We start from the raw sequence: 23,747 nt of genomic DNA, 5'->3' as shown, positions 1-23,747 counted from the left end.
AGCATTTTCGAAACCCGTGGGGTGCATGAGCAGGGGTTAAGGAGGCGAATTGGGGATCGCAACGAGACGAAGGTTTGGGGTCATGCGTGGATTCCAAATACTCATACAGGGCGTGTTATTTCGCCGTGTTTGCCGGGGTATAAGGAGGTGAGGTTGCGGAGCTGCTTCTACCGAATGGGGTGGATTGGGACGAGGACAAGCTTAACCATTCTCTCCTGCCATTTGAAAGGGAAAGGGTTAGAATTATTCGGGTTTGCCCAAATAGGCCGCGGGACCTATGGTATTGGGGTCTTGAGAGGGACGACATGTATACGGGTTGAAATACTGCTTGTTCCGAATGAGGTGGATTGGGACGAGGACAAGCTTAACCATTTTCTTCTGCCATTTGAAAGGGAAAGGGTCAGAAGTATTCGGGTTAGCCCAAATAGGCCGCGGGACCTATGGTATTGGAGTCTTGAGAAGGACGGCATGTATACGGTTCGAAGTGCTTATAAGATCCTCCTGGGGGATGTGGGGGTGGTTCGGATGGGGAGAGGGGTAAATGGCTTTGGAATTGGCTTTGAAAATTTTCGGTTTGGCCTCGCGTAAAGCTCTCTTTTTGGCAACTTTGTAGTGAAGCTTTGGCGACGAAGGCAAACATCGCTGCTCGGGATTGCGGGGTGGCACATTGGGTTTGGGATGGGCTGGGAATTGATGTTGTGGCGGAGGGATGGGGTGTGATGTTAAGGAGTGGGGTGAGGCTTGTTGGAAGGAAATGAGTGTGACGGAATGTGTGAAGGTAATGGTCGGATGTTGGGCACGTTGGGAGCAGCGGAACAAAGTGGTTTTTGATAACATTGTGGTGGAGCCGGAGTTAATTGTGCGACGGGCAAGTGACGTGATCCACGATGGGGTAGGGGAGAGTGGTGAGGAGGTGGTGGTGTCGGGTAGGAAAAGACCGCCAAGGGTACGGGGGAGTGAGGAGGAGGGGTGGAGGGCGGCGCGAAGTAGTTACGTTAAAATTAATGTGGATGCGGGGGTGAAGAAGGGTGAGGGGGTTAGAACGGGTGTAGTGTGTCGCGATACGAGAGGTAATGTGGTGTGGGGTGTATCAATTGGAGGGGAACAAAGTTGGGAGGTTTATGTTGCGGAGGCTGTTGCGGTGTTGGATGGGCCGGAGGTAACTGTGAGTCGCGGTATTCAACATGTGGAAGTGGAAAGTGACTGGCTGCAAGTTATTGAAGCTATTCAAGAACAAAAGATTGGAAGGAGTATGTTCTCGTTGCTGATAGAGGATATTATTGATGTTAGTACTAGGTTTTAGTTGGTTATTTGGCTACATGTAAGTCGTACTAATAATTGTGTAGCTCATACTTTAGCACATTGTGTTCTGCGAGTTTTAGATAAAGCTGTATGGGATGATGGTTTACCATCTTCCGCAAACACTGCTATAACTTTTGATCGTTTATTAATTGAGTAATGCCTTCAGGTTATTGCCTTAAAAAAATTCGGTAGATGTCGGCTAGCTTAACCGATAAAGTTACGAGAGAGTGGAACTCACGACCTAATTCAAGCCTTTGTAGGTGTCATATTCATCCTTGTGCGGTTGTGCCTCCTTTTAACACCAAAAAAAATAACTATAAATGGTCGGGTATTTATATTAGGTTTGGAAAATTTATTGTTTTAATTTGAATCATTTATGAGGTTTAATACTTTAATGATTGATTGAATACCGTTTTTATTTTAGTTATGTGAAGGATGATGTCAGCGAAATTGTCTGGAGTAATTCAAAGTTCGAGAAGACTGGGTTGGGCCAACCTATGGTGTACCGTTTATTAGGACTAATGTTCCCCACAATATATGCATCAACTTAAAGGTTCACAATAATTCTAAGCATGGATTGGGAGTAAAAGAGAGGGAATAAGGGAGTAATATGTAAAGTACGGGCTTGTTTGGTTACTTCTTTAAATTTATAAGATTTTGAAAATTCCATAAATTGAACTATTTGCACTTGTTTGGTTGCCAAAATTATTGGTAGTTGATTTCATATGAAGGGAGTTACTTACCTAGCCACCCTAGGTAAGTGACAATTATTACATAAGATTCTCACATGAATTTAATGACCATATGCCAACGAAACGTTTTTAGTGCAATTCACATGAATTTTCATTTCATGTGAATTATCTTCCCTTGTGACAACTAAACAACCTCTATTTTTTCTATGTTTGGTATGAGAGTAATTGTTTATCTCTAGAATCTGCTATATCCCCGTGAAAGGTATTACATTTAAACCTGGCAAACATGTCAATCGGGTTGGGTTAGTTTCGGGTCGGGTTATTTCGGACTGTGGGCTTCGGGTTTAGCCATGTCATTTCGAGTTCGAGTCATTTTCGGGTCAACTATTATTAAGTGATTTGTGGATAATAATTAGTCTACAATAATAAACATTCAGGTCGACTTATATCGGGTCGGGTCAATTTGAGTTCAGTTCTAGTCCAGGCCTTGAATTGTGTTTGGGTCCGGTCATTCGTGTTGGGTCAATTTTGCGAAGTTTAAATACATTACCACTCACCCTTAGGTGATGATTAATGGGGTAAAAGAGTAGCTCTGTAATCATTATCTAATGTCAAACCTATCACCAAGTTACTCATTACCAAGTAATTAACTTTCTTAGTATTTATCTCCCACTTAAAATTTACTCCTAATTATTTCATTGATTCCAGACACGTCATAAGGTGTGTAATTGAAAGTTGAAGATGTATAACCGAAATATAAGCATACAAAGTTTAAGATATGCAGTTTAAAATTCTATTTCTTATTTCAAATATCTAACTATTAAGAGTATATCTCCTCAAAGACGGTCTCTCAATAAACTTATTAAGTGATCAATCACAAACTGATAGAAAAATGGTACAAAAAGCAATAAAATGAGTACGAATACTATAAACTAAAGTACTAATAAAAATAGTTACAATATATGATAAAATAGGTACGGTAATTATGAAAACATGTACCAAATGAAAGAGACATTTTGAACAAAATCAATAATAAAAGGTGTACGAAAAGTACATAAATAGATACCACAAAAATGGTCTCTCAATAATTTAGTGTAAATAAAATAAAATAGTTCCTACTAAATATAAACTAAAATTAAAATTATAAATTATAAATCGTTGATTTTCACATTACCAAGAACCAAACATAACTGAAGGCAAATAGACTTTAAAGCCCACCAAGGAAGTAAATAATAATATAAAATAAATAAGCATATAGAAAAAGTCTTTCAACATTATAATCACAAGTTATTCTAAAGGAAAACAAAGTTACCCAAAAACTGATTTCAATAATAATGATAATATAGTACAATCAATTTATTGATAAACTTTGAAATATTGCTCTTAAACTCCTTGATTTAAAACTTCATTAGTAAGACAAATGTCTAAAATAAACTCTTTTAGGCTAAAATGAAGAGTAAATTAAAGACTAGTTTTAAGAAAATAAAAATCATGAAGTAAAACAGATAGATTTTTCAATTAAAAGGCTAAAAAAGATAAAAAAAAATCTACCCAATCATAAAAATGAAAGGAGATAAACATGAGAAAGAGTTAAAAAAGAGAGATGAATGGCTCGGAAGGAAGTGTTGGGAAGGAGATCAGAAAATAATCTCATATCTCAATTTTTTTGGGAAAATGAGATTTTATCTTTTTCTCTGTGATGAATGATGATTCTAAATTAATCATATTATTGGTACGATGAATATTTTTGTTAGTATGCTCAACAACTTTTTTTTTTTTTTTTTTTTTTTTTTTTTGTTTTTCTAGGTAAGAAAACTAGATTGATTATCTAGGGTAGGATCAACATATCTCATCTTTTCTAATGAGTGAGGTAAGTTGAAGGCACCGGCTTTCAACCCATCTCGAAAGAGTTGGACATGAATGTCCAATATAAGCCATAAAGTCAGCGATTTTGCCGGTTTCACGAAAACAATGTTTAATTATCAATTCATTGAAAAAATGAAAGTCTAGTTTCACATCCTTGATAATAGTATAAATTTATCAAGGGATTTGTCAAGTACTACGAAGTGAGTTAATAACACATAAATTATCACCTTTCACAATTAATTTTGATATTCCTAAGTGTTTAACGGCTAAAATGTTTTTTTTTTTAAAGCGAGAGCTTCCGCAACAAAAATATTATTAGATCCGCACTTTTTTGCTTCTAGCAAAACGACTTTACCATTATGATCTCCTATAGAATATCCTAAAGCAGCTTTATTTCGATTTATTTTCGACCCTTCAAAATTTAGCTTTTGAAAATCATTTCTAGGTTTCTCCCACCAAACTTCTTCCTTACCAGTAGTGTTTTTAACTGACCCGTCTTTCTCGGGATTGATGAAATCCTTATGTCTAGTCTTATTCCAAATCCTGATGCTATTATCACATAAGAGAATAAGTTTGTTGATATTGAAATGAGCATTATTAAAAGATAATGTCATTTCTATAAAACCATGCATTCCACCAAATAAAAATAATCTTAATGAAATATCTTTTAGAATTAAGTATTTGAGATAATTGGTTGAGTAATTAGGCACTTGACCAACGCTCCCTAAATAAATTATGCTACTACATTACTAATTTATTCATCTCCTAAACAAGTGGTCAGGGTTCAGTTTCTAACTCTTGCTAATGAAAAAGTCAAACTTAAGAGGTGTTTAGTGATTGTTTACCTATTAAGTTGCCTTCAGTATCCCAAAGAAAACTGTTGTAATTATCAGTATGGGATACTCATGGTCAACAAAAAAAAAAACTAATACAATCATCCCAAATATTTAGCCTAATGCCACACCAACTTCTGCGTAGGATGATCTCGCAATATCCAGGTTATTGTGAGATCCCTCCTATATAGTTATTTCCTAATTTCGTGTTATTCTTTTCTTTTACAATTTTCACTCTATTATTGTTATATCGGCCTGTTATATCTCACACTATTTTAACATGAAATGATTAATTAGGATACTTACTCTCTATGTCATTACTCACTTATTGAAAAATACAAGACTGAAAATATGACATGTCAACCACAATGACACCAACACCGCGCCTCATTAATTTCCGCAAATATCATATATGAGGTCAAGCATATAAACCTTTCACTAATTCTCATTTCAGACGAACTATTCCGTCTAAAGATTTCAAGTTGCTTTATGTGACCATTTAACGACCCAATGTTGTAACTAGTGTTTGTTGTTCATGTAATTTTTTTTGTCAAAAATGGTCACATTTGGCTGTAAATGAGTCACATATAGCTGGTCTAAAACCTTTAGACGAAAATAAGCGTTTGAAAGGAGACCTTTTGAAAATTGAAAATATGACATGTGAAATTTATGTGTGTGTGGCTAACGCTGTGCACTGGTCGAAAACCGGATTGGAACTGGAATCGACAAAAATTTTAGGACCGGTACTGGACCGAATTACAAAAATTCCGGCCCGTGGCCAGACAGGACCGGTTGGACCGGAATTTGCCATAATACATTTTTTTTCAAATTCCGCTCCATTAGATCCGAGTCAGACTAAAATACTATATTTTTAAGAAAAAAATAATTCCGATATTTCCGGTTTGGACCAAAAACCAAAAACTTAGAAAATGTTAAACTGAAGACATGATCGGAATTTTTAATTCCAAATTCTTGTTCCGGTCTGGTAGATTCCGATTCGAACCGAACCATTTTTCCAGTCCGCACCGAATTTTACCCACCCCTTTCGTGTGATCACTTGAGAACTTGAGAGATGCCTTCAAACTTAAAAAAGGGAAGAAAGTAGATTCAAAGTTATAAGTTCAAACATTAAATCAACAAATAATCAAATAAATAGTTATCAACTTCTCTCTCCAAAAAGTCTCAACTCTCAAGCAATCTCCCTTCATCTTTTACCTTACCTACCTTCCTTCTTAAGCTTTCTCAAACCAAATTAATTACTATCATCTTCATCTTCAACATTCAAAGCCTAAAAAATGGGACAACAAAATTTGATCTATAGTTTTGTAGCAAGGGGTACTATGATTTTAGCAGAATATACTGAATTTTCTGGAAATTTTACAACTATTGCATCACAATGTCTTCAAAAACTTCCTGCTACAAACAACAAGTTTACTTACAATTGTGATGATCATACTTTCAATTTCCTTGTCTCAGATGGCTTCAGTACGTCTCATTTTATGCTGTTTTTTTGTTTATTTATGCTGTTTTAGGGTTTATGTTTTCTGGGTTGATGTGATTTTGCTGTTTATTTGTTTGTGTTTTATTGATCGGTTTTTGTAATTTGATTTATTCTAAGTTGTTTTGATTTGATTGATTTAGTTGTTATTTTAGGGCTTATATTTTGTGGGTTGGTGTGATTTCGCTGTTTGTATTGTTTTATTTTTGTTTGATTTTGGTTTTGGTTTGTATTTTATTGATGGGTTTTTAGAATTGTGATGTGGGTTTGCTTAATTTGATTATTTCAGGTGTTTTTGATTGATGTGGTTGTTGTTTTAGGGTTTATATATGTGGGTTGGTTTGATTTTGTTATTCATATGTTTGATTTTGGATTTTGGTTTGTGTTTTATTGATGGGTTTTTGGAATTGAAATGTGGGTTTCTGTAATTTGATTTAGTTTATGAGGTTTTGATTGATATATTTGTTGTTTTCGGGTTTTAATTTAATATTTTTTGTTTAGATTGGGATTTGTGTTGATGGATCTTGTACATGAGGTCTTAATACAATGTGATTGATTGTTTGAGTTGTGATATTGTGAGTATAGATTGAACTAGGTTCTTTCATTTGCAATTGGGATCCTCTCCATTTCCTTCAATTACCCCTCAATGACCCAGATTTTGTCCCGAAACGATCTAACGGTTAATTATTTGATGAGGTGGAAAATGAATAATGATTTAATATCGTTGTGTTAGAGGAAATGGAAGGACATGGATAGAAGAATAAATGGAGTGGATCCAAACTCATTTGTAATTGGGGGTAAATTAAAGAGGTTAAACATAAATCTGAAGGTTTGTAGCTCGGGGTATATCACGGCATTTGGTCGTTTGGAATTGCAATTGATCATTGGGTTTTTATTGAAGTTTTATGTGGAGTAATCTTGTTTGATTTCATAGATTTTGATGGTTTTCGTGAGGGCCTTATATGTTATGGATTTGATGTTTGGTTCGGGGTGGGTTGTTTGATTCGGGTTTAGTTGATGATGTTGGATGAAAAATTCTGCTCTTCGGTGCTCCTCTTCCCTTGCTCTGTCTTTCGTCTCTCAGAATAGCTTTTCGATATTAGTGATTGGTGGCCTGGTGGGAGGCATATTGCAGGACTTCAGGGGCAGAACACAGCTTGTCTGTTGTCACCCCGAATTTTTTACCTAATTTTTGCCGCCATTACTGTAGTACACATGTCGGCTTTTGTCCACTATCTGTTATACAACTGTCTCTTCTGGTTGTGGTTGTGCTAACAGCTGAAAATTAGAGCTGCCTTCTGTGTCGAGTTTACTTTGTATTACCATCAATTCCGTTAATCTGGGGTTTCGCTTTTTCGCTTTTGCAGCCTATTGTGTTGTTGCGGTTGAATCAGTTGGCAGACAAATTCCAATGGCTTATTTAGAAAGAGTCAAGGATGACTTCAACAAGAGATATGGGGGTGGAAAAGCTGCAACTGCTGTTGCGAAGAGTTTAAACAAAGAATTTGGGTTAGTTGTCTTGATCTTGATACTAAACTATTTTCTCTGAATTAATATGCTTTAGAAGTTTAGATGTATGGACACTGAAATATTTGATTCATATTCCTAGTCCCAAACTAAAGGAACACATGCAGTACTGTGTCGATCACCCTGATGAGATGAACAAGCTTGCTAAGGTTCAGGCCCAGATTTCAGAGGTCAAAGGAGTCATGATGGAGAATATTGAGAAGGTACGAAATTTCGATTTGCTTTGTGCTTGTATGAATATTTCCGTGACTTCAGTTTAAACTGCTAGCAAGTATTATGATTTATGGCATTGCATCAAACTTTGAAAATAGCTTTCTGTGTTCTCAATTTCTGATCACATTTACATTCTGCTCAGGTTTTGGACCGCGGTGAGAAGATTGAGCTTCTAGTGGATAAGACAGAAAATCTCCGCTCACAGGTTTGTTTACATCCATGTATTTCAATTTCTGTGGCATTAGTAATGTCTTACACAGTTACTTAAGTATTATGCTAGAGAACTTGTGATATTGATACTCATGGTCAACCCGGTAATCTTTTGTGGTGGAAGGGACCTGTGCGATAGTTAAAAATTGGGCCCTAATAAAACAGTTGGATGATTCGAACCCATTTATTTGTTCATTGAAATGTATGATAACCTTCAAACATTTTGCCCTAATGAAATACTTTACTCTGACACACGTGAACGCTAAATCTAACGAAACTCAGATAATTCCCCCACCCACCCACCCACCCACCCAAAAAATAAATAAAAAAATCCGGGGACCTTGTTCTGAGATCCTAATAGAAACTCTTGTTAGATGAGCCTTTAGAGGTGTAAAGTCATTGATTATTCTCTTTGCATCTGCGATAGGCGCAAGACTTCAGGCAACAAGGAACACAGATGAGGAGGAAAATGTGGCTTCAAAACATGAAGATCAAGCTCATTGTGCTCGGTATCATCATCGCGCTGATTCTCATTATAGTCCTCTCTGTATGCCAGGGGTTTAATTGTGGGAAGAAGAACTAGATTTTGAGGGTGTTCGGTTTGGAGATTCTTGGGGTTGAATATATCATTGAAACGGCCTGCAGTACGTGCATCCCGTATATGACTTTCTGTCTTTATTCTAGTAGCCTCCGACTTTTGACAATTTATGGTAGAATTTTATATTTCTTGACTAGTATTTTCGGAGGAGAATGATTGTTTCAAAATCTTGGTGTGTATAGGTCAAATATATAAAAAAAAAATAGGATTCTTTTTTCATGGAAAATGTACTCTTTTTGTATTGTGATGAATTGCTGGCCGAGTCTCGTTAATTTTGTTGAATATTACTTTGTTTCCAAATTGACATTTTAATTTTCTCTTTTATTCCTGGTTATTTGGTGAACAATTGGCATTTTGCAGCCTATATAATGAACAGTTTTGAGATTCGATTTTTTACAATTTTTAGAATATAATTTCCCTTTTTATTATCGTTTTTCTATTTCAAATTGCGACAGACGGAGGATTGTTGTAGCAGGATACTCCCTCTATTTCATTTATATTTACTCCATTTCATTTTTAGTGCGTTTGAAAATTATTGCTCTCTTGTTGTATAAAGTATAATACAAAAGTGAACTTTTCCGTATGTAAATTTGATAAGTGAAGGGGTAGTACTGTAGTAGATAATCTCGATCGACTACATTATGACTAGCCTTTTGGCGTTGGACATGGCAGGCTTGTCCCAATCTTCGACATGGCTGGCTAGTCTTTAACCTTCGACATGCCCAATCTTTGGCCTTCAACATTTGCTTCCCTGAACCCTGATAAAAAGTTTTTTGAAATTGAGCAAGTTATTCACGTGTTACTAGTCTTACTACAGATCTCGGAGCATCACAAAATTGCATACTAAGCACGAAATGAATGAGTACGAGTATTTGAATGAGATACCCTAACCATCTAGCACAAAATTTTCTGACCTGCTAGTACCGAATGTCGGCTTTGTTTTTTCTGGCTTAATTTCAGCTCGTTTCATTTCTGCTCAGTGCTATTCAGTTCAGTTTCATTTAGTTCAATTTAACTCATTCTTTACACATTAACTCTTATTTCAATTCTATTCAATTTAGCCAAGTTCCATTCATTTAAGTTCCCTTCAGCTCAGTTCCATTAAATTCAATTCAACAGCTTCATTCAGCCGAAAAGAACGAGGCCTATATGGTATGGTGACCAGTTCTTCCTCTTCTTAGTCTAAATTAAATTACCTCAGCCTCGAGAAAACTTTTTAGAAAAAAATAATATTACGTCATTATCAAAACTGCCCTTGTGGCTCCACACCAGGATGGAACACAATTAGTATGCCAAAGAGGCATATTAACTTCACAAACACCACCTGTTAATAAGCATCATGATCCGAATCCCAAAAAACCACCAAGGCGAATAAGAAAATCAACAAATTGAGCTTTAAGAATCAGCTACTGCTGAAGGATACTTGCATTGAATCGGCCTTAGAGGTTACATCCCAAATTCCCGGGCATCCGTTTATCAAGATCACAATAATATTAGCATCAATACAGACATTATACACTTCCAAGATTTCAAAGCGATCTTTGCAAAAGTATACATGTAGGCGTAGGCAGGGGAGTCTCAGATGGGAGTCTTCAATTGTTTGAAATAGAGCTCAACAAGCTTCTTCAATGTGTCAAGTACACTTGTGAGAGGATTAAACTCGACAGCCCTACTTAACCCAAGGTCAGGGAACCGGTTAGTTAGAGCCTCTTGCATTCCGCTTTGGCTCATCATTGCTGCCAGTTTATTGTTAGACATCTCCGGGCAGTCCTGTGGAGTGTCCTTTATTTTGCTCGGGTCATATCCTAGATCTCCCAAGTAAGCTTTATACTTGGCTATGAACTCGGCTCCTGGATTAGGCGTTCTCGAGTATATCTGCATAATAATATAGGTATAATCAAGATAAACCATCTATATTAGAGCAATTTCACCAACTTGCAACAACAAGCCACCAGGTAACTCAAACTCGGGGTTGACGACTTGACGTACTCAACAAAATTGTTAACTATGAACTGAAATAAGGTAAGTTGTTTGATCTACAATCACGGCATTGCTGAAAGAAATTCATCATAGAAACGTAAAGTAAGTATTCCAAATAGTTGAAGAGACCAATCTGATTACCTGAACGAAACTTCTATCTTTGGCGCCTGAGACGAGCGCAAAGTTGTCATAATCAGTGGCAAGGACATCATAAGGCTCTTTTGGAATAAATGGTAACGTCGGGAAACGCAAATAACACTTCCCTTTGATCATGTCTTGCCTCTCCAAGTCAGTTTGTTTCTCCTCCTTTTCCTCCTCTGATAGGCACTGAACCTTTCCCCTGATGCCAGTAATATAACCATCAGGTCCCCCATGAACACAGAATGTATCGACCAAGATCGAAGGCTCCTCCACATTATACGTGTATACTCCCTATAATAATATAATATATTACACATCTTATTAGATTGTTAGTTAATACATAAAGTACGCTTCTTACTTTGTACTGTTACGGCTTTCTTGGTGGTGTGGTCTCTAACGGCCTTGTGCTTGTATTCAATCATTTTAAACATCGTAAATGAATGGACTAAATTTATCCAACACAAAAGCAGGACAGCCATGGACGGTTCTAAAGGATGATTCATGTCAGCCGACCCAAAAATAAACAGAGACAGATGACCTATAACGAAAATTCATGTCGCAATTGCACCATTCATACTTTACAACTTCACGGGGATAGAATGAATGAAATGATATACATGAAACACAGACAGTCTCTTTTATTCCATCATTTCAAAGCCAAAGGACACGGCTTAGTGAGTCTTTGGCTTGATCGGAAATTGAACAAAAATCTGTTATAAATTTAAAATAAGGCAATTGCTTAGTATCATTTCACCTGTGTGCAATGACAGTCTTCCTGACCTTGTCCAGCAAACCCGCGTTTAAGAGAGGCCACCTCAAACCATCTACCAGCATATCTAGCAGGGTCAAAATCTTTAGCCGTCATTCCTCTCATCATCATCATCATTGCCGCTTTTTCATTAGGATCACCTGAACTCTCATCAAGAGGGAATGGAACTGAATTGTTCGAGACATTGGCAAGCTGACATAAATTATCCAGATGAGGAAGATCTGTTGCATGAACCTGTTACCAACCGCAGTAGTTTTAACCAACAAAGCAAAGTGACCATAGAACCTCCATAGAATTTCATCTTCATCTCCCACAACTAGAACAACAGTTTTAATTGCCTTCGGATTTATTTCCCTAGATTTCCTTAAATGTCACCTAGTACAGATCGTCGTTATTCCTATTTTCAATACATGCAATCGTCATGAACAGATTTTAGCCGGTAAATTCATTGAGCGGTGATACTCATGACCTAGTTGAAAACCAGTTGGCTATACCAAAAAAGACATCGCACTTCAGCAGCATTCTTTTGGGACAAAATAAAATTAGCAAAAGTTTGTTCCAGAGTATTAGATATCGGCAAAAGCAAGGTACAAACCAAGGCAGCCTGTGAAAGGATTACGCAAGAAGCCACCAGCCCGGAAAATATATATCTTGGAACTGCATTGTCTGAAGTTGGCCTCTTACTGGAGCATCTTACCACTAAATTTTCAGTCTTCTTCCTATGCCAACCAACAAATTATTAGCTCTAAACCAAGAAAGAACACGACATTTCAAAAGAACCAGCCAGCATATCATGTAACTCATAAAATGGTGGCTCTTATAACCCGTTGTCATCAAAAGTGCCCTTTTAGCCCCCTTCACATCACAAAAAAAACTCGTAAAATGGTGGCACTTAAAACCCGTTTTCATCAAGTGCCCTTTTAGCCCCCTTCGCATCACAATAAAACTCGACTATTTTAATATAACATCATATTATCTCAAAATCACTTGGCCTCCCAGTAAGAGCAGCTTAACATATTTTCGCCGCCGACACAATTGCTAATCCAAGTCATTACTTACAGAAAGACCCATTAAAAAAAAAAGTGAAATTGGGCCACCAATAACCTATTTCACAATTTCACATATAGTTCTTCAATCAACTGTGATTCAACAACCCCAAAAATATTATTGTACAATTAAATTGATAAGTCAGGAGATGAAAAAATAAAAAAATTACTGCATATGATTTACCCTAGAGTGATTAACAAATATGGTGGGTAATAAGAAACAAAATGGTTACAATTGAAAAGGGTATGTAAATAATCATAATATTTTAATTTTTTTTCAAATGAGCCATACCACTATACCAGCATTACTATATCCGGAAGGGGGATTCGAACATGAAACCTACTATCTACGATACCTCCATCTTAATTCTTAACCACTAGATAAAACGTTTCCGATATTATAATTTGAAAATAAAAGCAAATTAGTAAATAAAAGGGTATGTAAATAATCATAATGGATTATTTTCTTAAATTCCAAATGAACCATACCAGCATTACAATATAGGGAAGGAGGAATTCGAACATAGAAGCTACTACTATTTACGATACCTCCATCTTAACCACTAGGATAAAATCTCCAATATCATAATGTGAAAATAAATAAATAAATAAAAAAATAAAAGGGAAGGTAAGTAAATACCTGGAAGAGAAAGGTGACAGTGATGGTGAGAGTGAGGAGAAAGAAAGCAGTGGAGGAGAAAATGGCAGTTGAATTACTTGCATTCTATTATTTTCAATTAAATTATAAATTAATATAAATTTATGGATATGTGATTTTCAATACTTGCTCAAGTAGTTGACCATTTCAGTCTCCATTGTTCTAGCATTTTTTTTGGCCGACAAGCCTAAAAAAAATCTAACAGTTTCCGACTTTATATTATGCACAAATTCTTTCAATTAAATTGGAATGTCGTTTCATATGTTTTGGAATGATTTATAATAGAGGTGACAATTATTGATCTGGTCCGAAAATATAACGTATATCTGAGTCGAAGTTAAGAAATTAAGGTTAAAACGTAATTGGGTTGACACGTGGCACAAGGAGCAAAACTTATATAAGTTGGATAGGATTAAGTCATTTCGACATAAACTGTCACAAATAACTCATTTATTTCAATGAGTCCTAAATCATAATGTTATTAAATTAACTTGATAATCCAACCAATCTTTTTAAAATTAGAACTCTCATTCATCATTTTTGGCTAAATTATTGATTTTATAGGTTTAAATTCATTTTGCCATGTTCACTACTCTAGTTAGGTATTTCACCCAAGGAAACATAGTACTCATTTATGACGACATTGTTCCAAACTTCCATCACAAGCTTGTGACCTATCAAAAGGAGCAAGTGGGAGAAATATTGTGAAAAGTCACAAGCAAGATGGTCTATGGTGGAGTTATTTCTCAAATAGTCATTTTACTAGGAAAGAATCTCGCAATTTTCTTATAAAATGGATAAATTTGGAATTGCAGCCAGAGCATCAAAGTGAAAAAATTCGAGCAGCATATGTATGTTAATGATGATAAAACACCCACAAATTTTTGAAGCGTAACTAAAATAAAGAAAGTCATGGAAATATGACGATACTTTCGTAGAAAGACTATCTAAATGACATGAGGATACAAAATAGTGATATTACTTTACAGTTAATTTCTCATTTTTCACCTCTGCCATACATTTAATCAGATTTACAGCGGCATCAACAGGAAGCTCCTTCCAAAATAAAGATACAACACTTAGACAACTCAATTCTGAGGAAACATGTAATTTTCCAACAAAATAAGAGTTCTAACAGGACCCGACCCGATGTGCTCCGGAGTTTTTCCAGCAAGTTTAAAAGCCTTTAAGCATTTGCCAAGCCCCTTGACGTTTGTTATCCACTAGACAGAGAAAACAAGTAGGCATGGTTGCTCAACTCAAAATTTCCTTGCCAAGCTACATGAAACCGGCTGCCGTAAGGATAAATTTCGTCCCCACGCTGCAGTGATTAAACAATCTCCTCATAAATGCATTCAAGATCTGCCGAAGTTGAAGAACAAAATATGGAGTAAGACCTCTGGTGTTCCTGAGAGAACAAAAGATTTCAAGGAAACAAACAAAGGGACAGGATATTGATGGAAAGATCTGTAAAAAACAGTGATCACTAAGTTTTAATAGTTGAAGTGTGTTGCGTCTTTCTTTTTCAAAAATCACGCATCTATAAATTTGACGCTTGTGATTTAAACAGGCAAGAAATCTCCGAGAGAAGAAAAAAGTATTCGGTTTAAATGACTTAATGAGTATTGCATTAAGAGAGATTCATAGAATCTGATGCAAAATATGTTTATGCAATATTTAAGCCAACACTTGGTAATAACAACCTGATGTAGATAAGTGAACAATGATCTCTACTTCCGAAACTGAAACTTTAACCGACTGAAAATTCTTTCATATTCCAGCATTAAATCAAACAATTGGTAATCGTCATGTCAATTCCAAAAAAAACTCAAGCAACACCATGTTATAATGATAAATCATCTCGGATTCAAAAAAAGATTGAGATAGTTACGACATAACCTTCAATGACCTTGTTCGACGGAGAGATGACAAAAATAAACCTTGAAGTGATGGAAAGATTTGGTTCCGAACATACACATGCACAAAACTACACTTAACAACCCACTAAAAATGCCAAAACCAAATTCAGAAGATTTACCTGGAATAGTAATTCTTCAATATCCTAGCACCAAATTACCTAAGAAGTAATTATCATTGTGTCAACTTAGAAACTTTTGTAGGAAATCGGGATTATCATGAGATAAATGGCCAAGGAACAGTGACAGTGCTAGCGTGGGCTTGAAATCCCATTCTAACCATCATATCACGACAATGCAATGTATTTGGCTTTGGCATATCGTTATTGATAATGAACCCTCTTATCAGCGTATTATAGGTGCCGCTATCAGGAGAGACTCTAGCTAGCTTCATTTTGTTTAGGAGCTCTAAAGCTCTACCCATAAGACAAATATGTAAATATGTTGCAAGTTACTTGGCATGCTAAACTTTAAGCGTTACAGCACACATAGAAGCTGAGTGAAAGTAGGAAACTCATACACAACTACACAAGCTTATTTACGAGAGATTACCTAGAAAAAATTTCGTGAAGGATTATGTATTCACAATCTTCAAGACACGGACCCCAGATCCGTAAAATTCATCCGGGAATCTGCTTATGTGAATCCTTGGAGGGTTTAATAGTCATGGTACAGGGGCTGTCTGAACACATTAGCACACTCGTCCACATCTAGGTAAGAAAAGAGTAGCAGCAGCACACTCGTCCATATCTAGCACACGTATGCACAAACCCATGCTTAAAACGAACACCGCCAGAACCCACTAAAAATGCATAAACCAAACTCAGAAGGTTTACATGAAAGACAGTTCCTCAATATCCTACCACCGAATAACCTGAAAATAAGTTACCATCGTGTCAACTCAGAAACTTTTCTAGGAAATCAGGGTTATCTTGAGACAAATGGCTAAGAAACAGTGACATAGTGCGAGTATCAGCTTCAAATCCCATGCTAACCATTAAATCACGATAACGTAATGCATTCGTCATATCGTTGTTGATAATGAATCCTCTAATAATTATATTATAGGTTACATCATTAGGAGAGCATCCAAATTGCTTCATTTTGTTAAGGATCTCTATAGCTGTACTCATAAGGCCCATTTTGCAGTATCCCTTAATCATTGTAGTATAAATTTTATGATCAGGTACACCACCCTTTGACAGGAGATCAAAGACAAGGATTTCAGCATCTTTAACCTTGCCAGCCTCACACAAGCTATCAATCAGAATATTATAGATGGTGTTATTAGGAGAACATCCATTAGACTCCATAACGGTAAGCAATGCCACGGCCTCATCGAGTTGTGCATTTTTACACAGCCCGTCTAATAAGGAACCATAAGTGCAAACATTTGGCTTTATTCCATAGATTTGCATGTCTCTAAAGAGCTCCTGTGCCATTAAAATCCTACGAGATTTACATAACCCATCTATCAGAGTGCTATAGACCACTACATTAGGAGTAATCCCTTGTTCTAACATTTCTTGCAACATGGCAAGAGCCTTATCGATGCTTTTAAGTTTAACATATCCATTGATCAAAGTACTATATGTCACAACGTCAGGGTGGCAATGAGTTTGTACCATTAAATCCATGAGATCTCTTGCCTTGTCCATTTGGCCGCACAAACAATATCCATCCAATAAAGCATTATATGTAAGTAAATCAGGAGACACGCCTCGTTCAATCATTATCCCTATAATGGCTTCTGCTTCATCAAACATTCCATCCTTACACTGCATGTCAACCAACATCGAATAAGTAGCAACATCTGGTGCAATGTTGCTATCCATCATCTCAACCAACATTTCCTTAGCCTCTCCTCTACGCCCTAGATTGAACATACCTCGTATCAACGAGGTATATGTGAACACATTTGGTTTAATACCCTCGGTTTTCATGGTTGAAAAGAGATTAAGCGCCTCATTTACCAACTTGTCTTTGCAAAGACTATCAATAAGAGTACTATAGATGACAATGTTAGGCTTACAACTCGAGGGGCTAGATTTCATTCGGCCGAGCAGGTGGAGAGCACCGGCATTGTCACCAATGCTGCAAAGACCTTTCACCATCGTGCCATAGGTAACTATATCTGGTTGAATGCCAAGCTTAGTAACGACTACATCCAACAACTTAACAGCCTCACGAAGCCGAGCATTTTGAACAAGGCCGTTAATTAAGGTGGTAAACAGAATTAAATCAGACTCAAAGGGATACCCAAGCTTAAGGGACTTGGCAAGGAGAGAATACCCGAAATCGACACGGCCTATGTGGCAGTAACAATTAGCAAGGATCCCAATAGAATACGAATCGGGTCGGGTACCAGATAACTCAAGTTGCCTAGAAAGAGAAATGACAGTAGAGTGAGGTTGTAAGCGTTTAAGTTTAAGCATGGCGGAGAATAACCTGCTAAAATCAACGATCGAAGGTCGCTGATGAAGAGACATCATTTGGTGGAATAGATTTAGGGGAATTTGAAAATTATGAAACCCTAATTTACATTCTTCCTTCACATATTCCAGAAACTTACGAGGATCATCAATAGCAATAAGCTTGACATTAGTAGAATTGGAGAAATAACGGGAATTGAATTGAAAATGAGGTTGAAATTGAAACCCTAATTTAGAAAAAGGGGAAGACATTTTTACAGAAAAAAAGGGAGAAGAAGAAATGAATACCAGAAACATAGCAGCTCGGCAAATGGCGAGTGAAGTTTTTTTTTTTTTTTTTTTTTTTTATTCTAAACCATCCAGTAATCCGAACCACATTGGGCCGACTAATCCGGATTTCGGGGCGTGTCCAAGGATTACGGTATTTAAACCCCTCCCAATCGCAGTTGTGGGGGATCGATCCGCAGACCTCCCTACCAAGGCCAGCTCCATGCTACCACTGCGCCAACCAACGATCGGTTCAAATGGCGAGTGAAGTGATGTACAGTACAATAATGTGGGAGTAAACAGTTTGTCTCATTCAATGTGGACCTTTTTGTCGAATCGGTTATATTCCGAGAGCGCGGTCATACTTAGACAATGACCGTATATATTGTTGTCCTCCTCCCGTAAGATGAGAGAGGGTCCTCTCTATTTCTTTTAGGAAATGGAGAGTCAATTACCTCTCTAACAATCATAAAATAATGCAATGTAATTTACTCTCCCTTATTCCTTTATTTGAAATGGACTCCCGTAGGATAGAGTGACACTGATTAGTATCTTTGAGAATGATGGTGATGGGTCATTCTCACAGTTTGCCTACAAAGTTAAAAATTGTTTGGTTAGGATGTTGCCTTGGACTCTGGGTCTGCGTTACTTCTCACTGGTTGTGCCTGATTAATCGAAGTCTTGATAACAGTGTATAATCCTCATCGATAACAGTGTATAATCCCCTCGCGGTAGATGCTCTCATGAAAAAATTAACAGTTACTCAAAAAGTTTGCTCAATTTCCAGGGTTTAATCTAGACATTTTTTTTAGCTTGCGAGTGAATGAGAGCCTCATAGCAACTGACATAATACATTTAGAAGAAAATAGTGTCGGAGTACGTATGAAATGTACATCACCGTTATATAGTACATTTAGAAGAAAATAGTGTCTGGAGTATGTATGAAATATACATCGCCGTTATATAGTAATCGTGTACATTTTGGGACTAAGGTGAAAACAAATTTACAGCTTATTACATAGCTATAGAGTTTTACGATTCACTTAATTACCTCAACCGTATAATAGCCAAACTTCTCAACCGTGCCACTTCTCTCTATAGCCAAACATCCAAACATAGCAGAGCTCTCTTTGAATATCATCACTATCAGACAATTTAACATCTCAACCGTGCGACTTCTCTCTATAGCCAAAACAAACACATCAGCGTCTGCCCCAAACTTCGAGGTAAAAACTCCCAACATCAGAAACTTCAAAGCTATAGCATCACATTTCTCCGTCAGCTTCTTTGTTTCAGTATACTCAAGATCGACATACATAGTCCCTTTGAACAGGCTACCTTTGGGATGGGCATATCAGTCGAGGCAACACCCATAGAGTTTTGTGGCTTTGTGATATTAGCATAGTTCATAACCATACTGATTGCAGCTTCAGTTAAGGAGAAATCTATCAGATCGACTAGTGTTCCTCTTTCTCAATGTCATTGATTGACATAGTTCGCAGCTGCACTGCTCCCTTTTCTTCTTGCTCTTGTTCTTCGTTAAAGAATGAACCATTTGAAGCAGCCTATCTCCATTTCTGATTAAAAGGTCCTCTAACAATAAGTGCGGCCAAAATATTTTATTAGCAAACTGAATGCGGCCAAGAAAAAACTCCGTATAATTATTCTTTTATTTATACTCCATGCAATATTTCATTTTTTTCTGCCTGATAACCTTTCTTCTTTTAATGAACCCTATACAGTAACCAGCCAATCAGGAGCACAAGTATTGTTCCTAATGATATTCCCAGTCCTGTCGATCAAAGAAAGAAACGCAAGGAGAGATTAGACATTTTTACTAATAGAAATATTAGAGATTTTACTTTCAAATTATTAAGGCTATACTGCTTTGACAATTGACTTTGTCCGAGTGTCGTGTGAAAAACACGACATTTTCTGGGACAAGACACAAAAACCAACAAACATTTCCTTAACATACCTATATCTGCAGAGGACCCGCTTCCGACACTTAGACCAACAAAAACATGACTCGGATCCTGGTCAAATAGCTCTATCCGTTAGAGGAGACATAGGAAACATTATGCACTTTCACAGTTTCATGCGGTATGTATAATGGAACATCCCTTAATTTTAGTCAAATATGTATATATGGTCCAAGTCACTTCGCATGCTAAACTTTTTAAGTGTTGCAGCACAAACTGAAGCGAGTGAAAAATGGAAACTCATACACAACTACACAAGCATATTTACGAAAGATTACCTTCTTAAAGGATTATGTATTCACATTCTTCAAAGACACAGACGCCATGCTTCAGTCCATATCCGTAAAAATCATCAGGGCATCTGCATATGTGAATCCTTGAAGGGTTAATACAAGTCATGGTACAGGCACTGTCCGAACCAAGCAGCGCACTCGTCCACATCTAGGTAAGGAAAGGGTAGCAGCAGCGCACTCGTCCATATCTAGCACACGTATGCACAAACAAACACCGCCAGAACCCACTAAAATATAATGACGAAATACTTCACTTGGAGTCATGTGTTTGAAGGATTTACTTAGAATCAGAGGTGTTATATCTGTTACATATACACACAAGAAATAGGGATTATGTCTTAAGTCGATAACGAGAGAGATCAGAGATGTCTTTGTTACACAATAATTACTTTCTCACTAAGATACAGATTTAGAGGAAACAAAGTCAGTAGTATAGAGCTAGTATTTTTGTCCATCCCAACAAAACCTGGCAAACCAATATTAATTACCCATCTGACACAAAGATACATTCACCATTGAGAATGTACAAATTCATACATACATAAAACTAATTCAAAACCAATATTAATTACCCATCTGGCACAAAAAAAAAAATTGTCTTTAATATTGCAAGTTTTTTTCCTTCTTTTACTAATGTGCAGAGAAACTAACAACAAAAATGCGTCTTTTTGTCAAAATACTCCAATCATGTCTCTGTATTAAACAAGAATATTCCTAGCAAAATATTAAGCTTTAGTTGGTCACAACAGAAAACTCCCAACAATTTTAGAAAATAAGATAGACAGTAGTTTTTGTGTAGTGGCTGGAGAGTGGAGAGTGGAGAGTGGAGAGTGGAGAGTGGAGATTGAGGTTATAGCGGTTCCCTTTTCCAGTGAAAACAACGAATCTTCATAATCCCTCCGCAAGAACAAACTTAAGACATTTAAACTCGGCCCACTGCAAGAGATAAAATAACATAACCTTGTGCAAAAGTTGGGAATACAGCATCATTCTGACTCTCAAATCCCAACTGAACTAAATAGCCACATTAAAGAAAAGTTGCACAAGCAGTACACGTTATCAAATAAAATGATAAAATGCAGTTGTTAACAGGACGAGCAAACCAGTAAAGGAAAAACAATCTCGTCTATCTCCCTTACAAATACAAATAAAAATTATGTAACGACAGGGGGCAACATGAGCAACATTTACAGGAAGACCAACAAAGAAAAAGCATGCAATATGTGGTCTACTCTTCGCATTCGGGGTTGAAATGGTCATGTTATTGTTATATGTATGCCAAGTGCCAACGCCTCTGATAGTCTGGTGCACAATACGAATATAGCAAAAACTCAAAGCAGAGAAAGTCACAACATTGGACTGACAGTGGTTTTTGACCATCAAATCCATGAGATGTCTTGGTTAGTTTATTCAAGTACTGTTATTAATTATTTAGACACTCCGAGTCATGGGCTTCGACCCATCCTTCGGGAGGATATCTTTGGGGTCGCTATTCCCCGTGTAATAGCTAATACTTAATTTTCGGGGCTTTGCCCCTCATGAGTACCAAAAAAAAAAAATTAGGAGCCAATCCTTGTTTGATCATTATCGGTAATAATGGCTTGTGCTTCATCAGCCATCTTGTCCTTTCAGTCCAAGTATGTTCAACGTCGTTGCCATTAACAATAAAATCAGCAAAATGAAGCTTTTAAGCTCTTAGGAAACCAAGGAAAATAATGAATCGTGACTATCATGGCATATATAAATCTAAATAGCAAGATTTCATACCAAACATCCACCAAAGTAACCAACAAGGAAACAGGGGCAAGTTACACAAATAACTTCTGAAACATCAAATATCGCAGGTATAGAAGACATCTTCCTTTTCCATATTTCCAATGGAGCCAAAGATTCATTACTCTTTGGTTCTGGATTATGATGGAATAAAGCAAAATGGCTCACTAAAGTGGCTGCGCTTCTTTCTCATGTGAAGTGGTGGTCCTTTGATGCAGTTCTCGACGCAATTTTCATCTTGGGTCATTCGGAAACAGCCTCTTTGTGTTGTTAACACAAGGGTAAGGCTGCGTACATCCGACCTCCCCTTACCCCACAATTTGCGGGAGCCATTGAGGCATTGGGGTAATGTTGTTGTTGTTGTATAGAAGACATCTTCCCTATCATGACTTTTCCGCGATCATCCTTGCCCTAAAAAAATAAACTGCAAACAAACACATTCTCCCATAGTCCCATATTTAAGTAATATTTAAACCAAGGAAAGTTAATGTGAGTTACAATCAAGTATGAGGAAAGCTCGGTTAATGACTTAGATAGGAATTGAAGTGAAAACCAAGAATCGTAAAGCAAATCAGAAACAACAGCCTCTAAGGCAAAAACCAAGAACTACCAGCATGAGGATTAGATAAAGGTCCATTCTTTTTGCAAAACCCATGTATTCCCTCGCCAATTTCCACAAAGCTCGGCTGAGACAAAGCCGAAAGCAGAGCAACCATAGCATGTAATCAGGTTTTAATGCAAGTATTTCTCATGTCTGTAAAAACTTTAACCCCTCATCCCAAAACCCACAATACCCGTAACCATTTAAAAAGCGAACTCCACGTACCAAGTCTGGTGCAAACACACCTCAAGCTCTAATAACGGAGACACCCAAAAATAGAAAAGAACAACAAATGACCGGGATAGAGGGAGTAAAAAACAGTTAAAAAAATTAGGGTTTTTCTAGATGTAACCTGTGTTTTTCCTGATTCTACAATATACCCCCGCCTTTTCAAAATCACAGAAAATACCCCTAAACTTAGTAATTTGTTCTACAAATACCCTAAATGCTAAAATTTTAGGAGTTTAAATATTATATTTGGGCGATTTTAGTTGATTACTCATCTAGATTAAGTATTGCAATCAATATAAACCAAATCCCGTGCTCAAAGGATCGACAAATCCCTTGACATATTGCAAGAAATGTAATAGACGACTGCGTCAGGGGAAATCCCAAACTCATACATTTTTTGCAATATGTCGAGGGCTTTGGCGATCCGTTGTTGATCTGGAGTAACATCCAATTGTAGATTAGTAAACCCTAATTATTGACATTGTGCCCTAATTGACGACGAGGATCATCATCAATCGAAATAATCTTAATGTTGGTAGAATTGCAAAAAATAGGGGGACTGAATTGCAATTGATGACGCAAATGCAATCACAATTGAAATAAAGAAGACATAATAATAAGAAATCGGATAATAAGAAGAAATTGAAAGGAGAATAAGAGGCGAGATGAGTTACAGATCTACTCCGTGTCTCCGTATGATTTGGTATATATATAGTACCTCGTCTCAAAACGTAACCCTAATTATGGTTATGGATCTAGAATATTCAACTTATTGCATAAAATAATAATATATCTCATAGGGTGTTGATTTTTATAATATATATTTTACTCTTTGTAATACATTATTGACTCTTTTACCCCTCTTATTTTCCCATCTCCTTTCCCTAGGTATGAGGTATGAGTTTGGAATGAACCAAAC

The 23,747-nt window shown here is 36.8% G+C and overlaps 3 protein-coding genes and 1 long non-coding RNA gene across 8 annotated transcripts; 1 reads left to right on the top strand and 3 right to left on the bottom strand.

The window, feature by feature from the left end:
- Positions 1-5,754: 5,754 nt before the first annotated feature.
- On the top strand, positions 5,755-9,063 carry LOC141647155 (vesicle-associated membrane protein 722-like). The gene is made up of 5 exons (XM_074455235.1): positions 5,755-6,178; positions 7,559-7,700; positions 7,801-7,921; positions 8,074-8,136; positions 8,569-9,063. Exons 1-5 carry the CDS (start codon positions 5,989-5,991, stop codon positions 8,722-8,724), a joined length of 672 nt encoding a protein of 223 aa, XP_074311336.1. The 5' UTR covers positions 5,755-5,988; the 3' UTR covers positions 8,725-9,063.
- A 1,070-nt stretch (positions 9,064-10,133) lies between these two features.
- On the bottom strand, positions 10,134-13,584 carry LOC141647159 (chloroplastic lipocalin). Its single transcript, XM_074455242.1, has 5 exons — positions 13,316-13,584; positions 12,225-12,348; positions 11,615-11,863; positions 10,861-11,151; positions 10,134-10,614 (listed from the first exon to the last, which is right to left on the bottom strand). The coding sequence occupies exons 1-5, from the start codon at positions 13,396-13,398 to the stop codon at positions 10,318-10,320; spliced, it is 1,044 nt and encodes a 347-aa protein (XP_074311343.1). The 5' UTR covers positions 13,399-13,584; the 3' UTR covers positions 10,134-10,317.
- Positions 13,585-14,244: 660 nt separating this feature from the next.
- Positions 14,245-18,011, bottom strand: LOC141647154 (uncharacterized). 4 transcript variants are annotated; one of them, XM_074455231.1, is made up of 3 exons: positions 15,802-18,011; positions 15,372-15,410; positions 14,245-14,741 (listed from the first exon to the last, which is right to left on the bottom strand). In XM_074455231.1, the coding sequence occupies exon 1, from the start codon at positions 17,976-17,978 to the stop codon at positions 16,146-16,148; it is 1,833 nt and encodes a 610-aa protein (XP_074311332.1). In that variant the 5' UTR covers positions 17,979-18,011; the 3' UTR covers positions 14,245-14,741; positions 15,372-15,410; positions 15,802-16,145. The 4 variants fall into 4 exon arrangements, with proteins under 4 accessions (XP_074311332.1, XP_074311333.1, XP_074311334.1 ...); XM_074455232.1 differs by having other exon boundaries at positions 14,245-14,695; XM_074455233.1 differs by lacking the exon at positions 15,372-15,410.
- Positions 18,012-18,832: 821 nt separating this feature from the next.
- Positions 18,833-23,623, bottom strand: LOC141647149 (uncharacterized). 2 transcript variants are annotated; one of them, XR_012545673.1, is made up of 3 exons: positions 20,209-23,618; positions 19,927-19,984; positions 18,833-19,740 (listed from the first exon to the last, which is right to left on the bottom strand). It is a non-coding gene; the product is annotated as an uncharacterized LOC141647149 (long non-coding RNA). The 2 variants fall into 2 exon arrangements; XR_012545672.1 differs by having other exon boundaries at positions 19,927-23,623.
- Between the last annotated feature and the right edge of the window lie 124 nt (positions 23,624-23,747).

This window comes from Silene latifolia, chromosome 3 (assembly GCF_048544455.1).
Source record: "Silene latifolia isolate original U9 population chromosome 3, ASM4854445v1, whole genome shotgun sequence".
Classification (NCBI taxonomy): domain Eukaryota; kingdom Viridiplantae; phylum Streptophyta; class Magnoliopsida; order Caryophyllales; family Caryophyllaceae; genus Silene; species Silene latifolia.
This window is presented reverse-complemented; position numbering and strand designations above follow the sequence as displayed.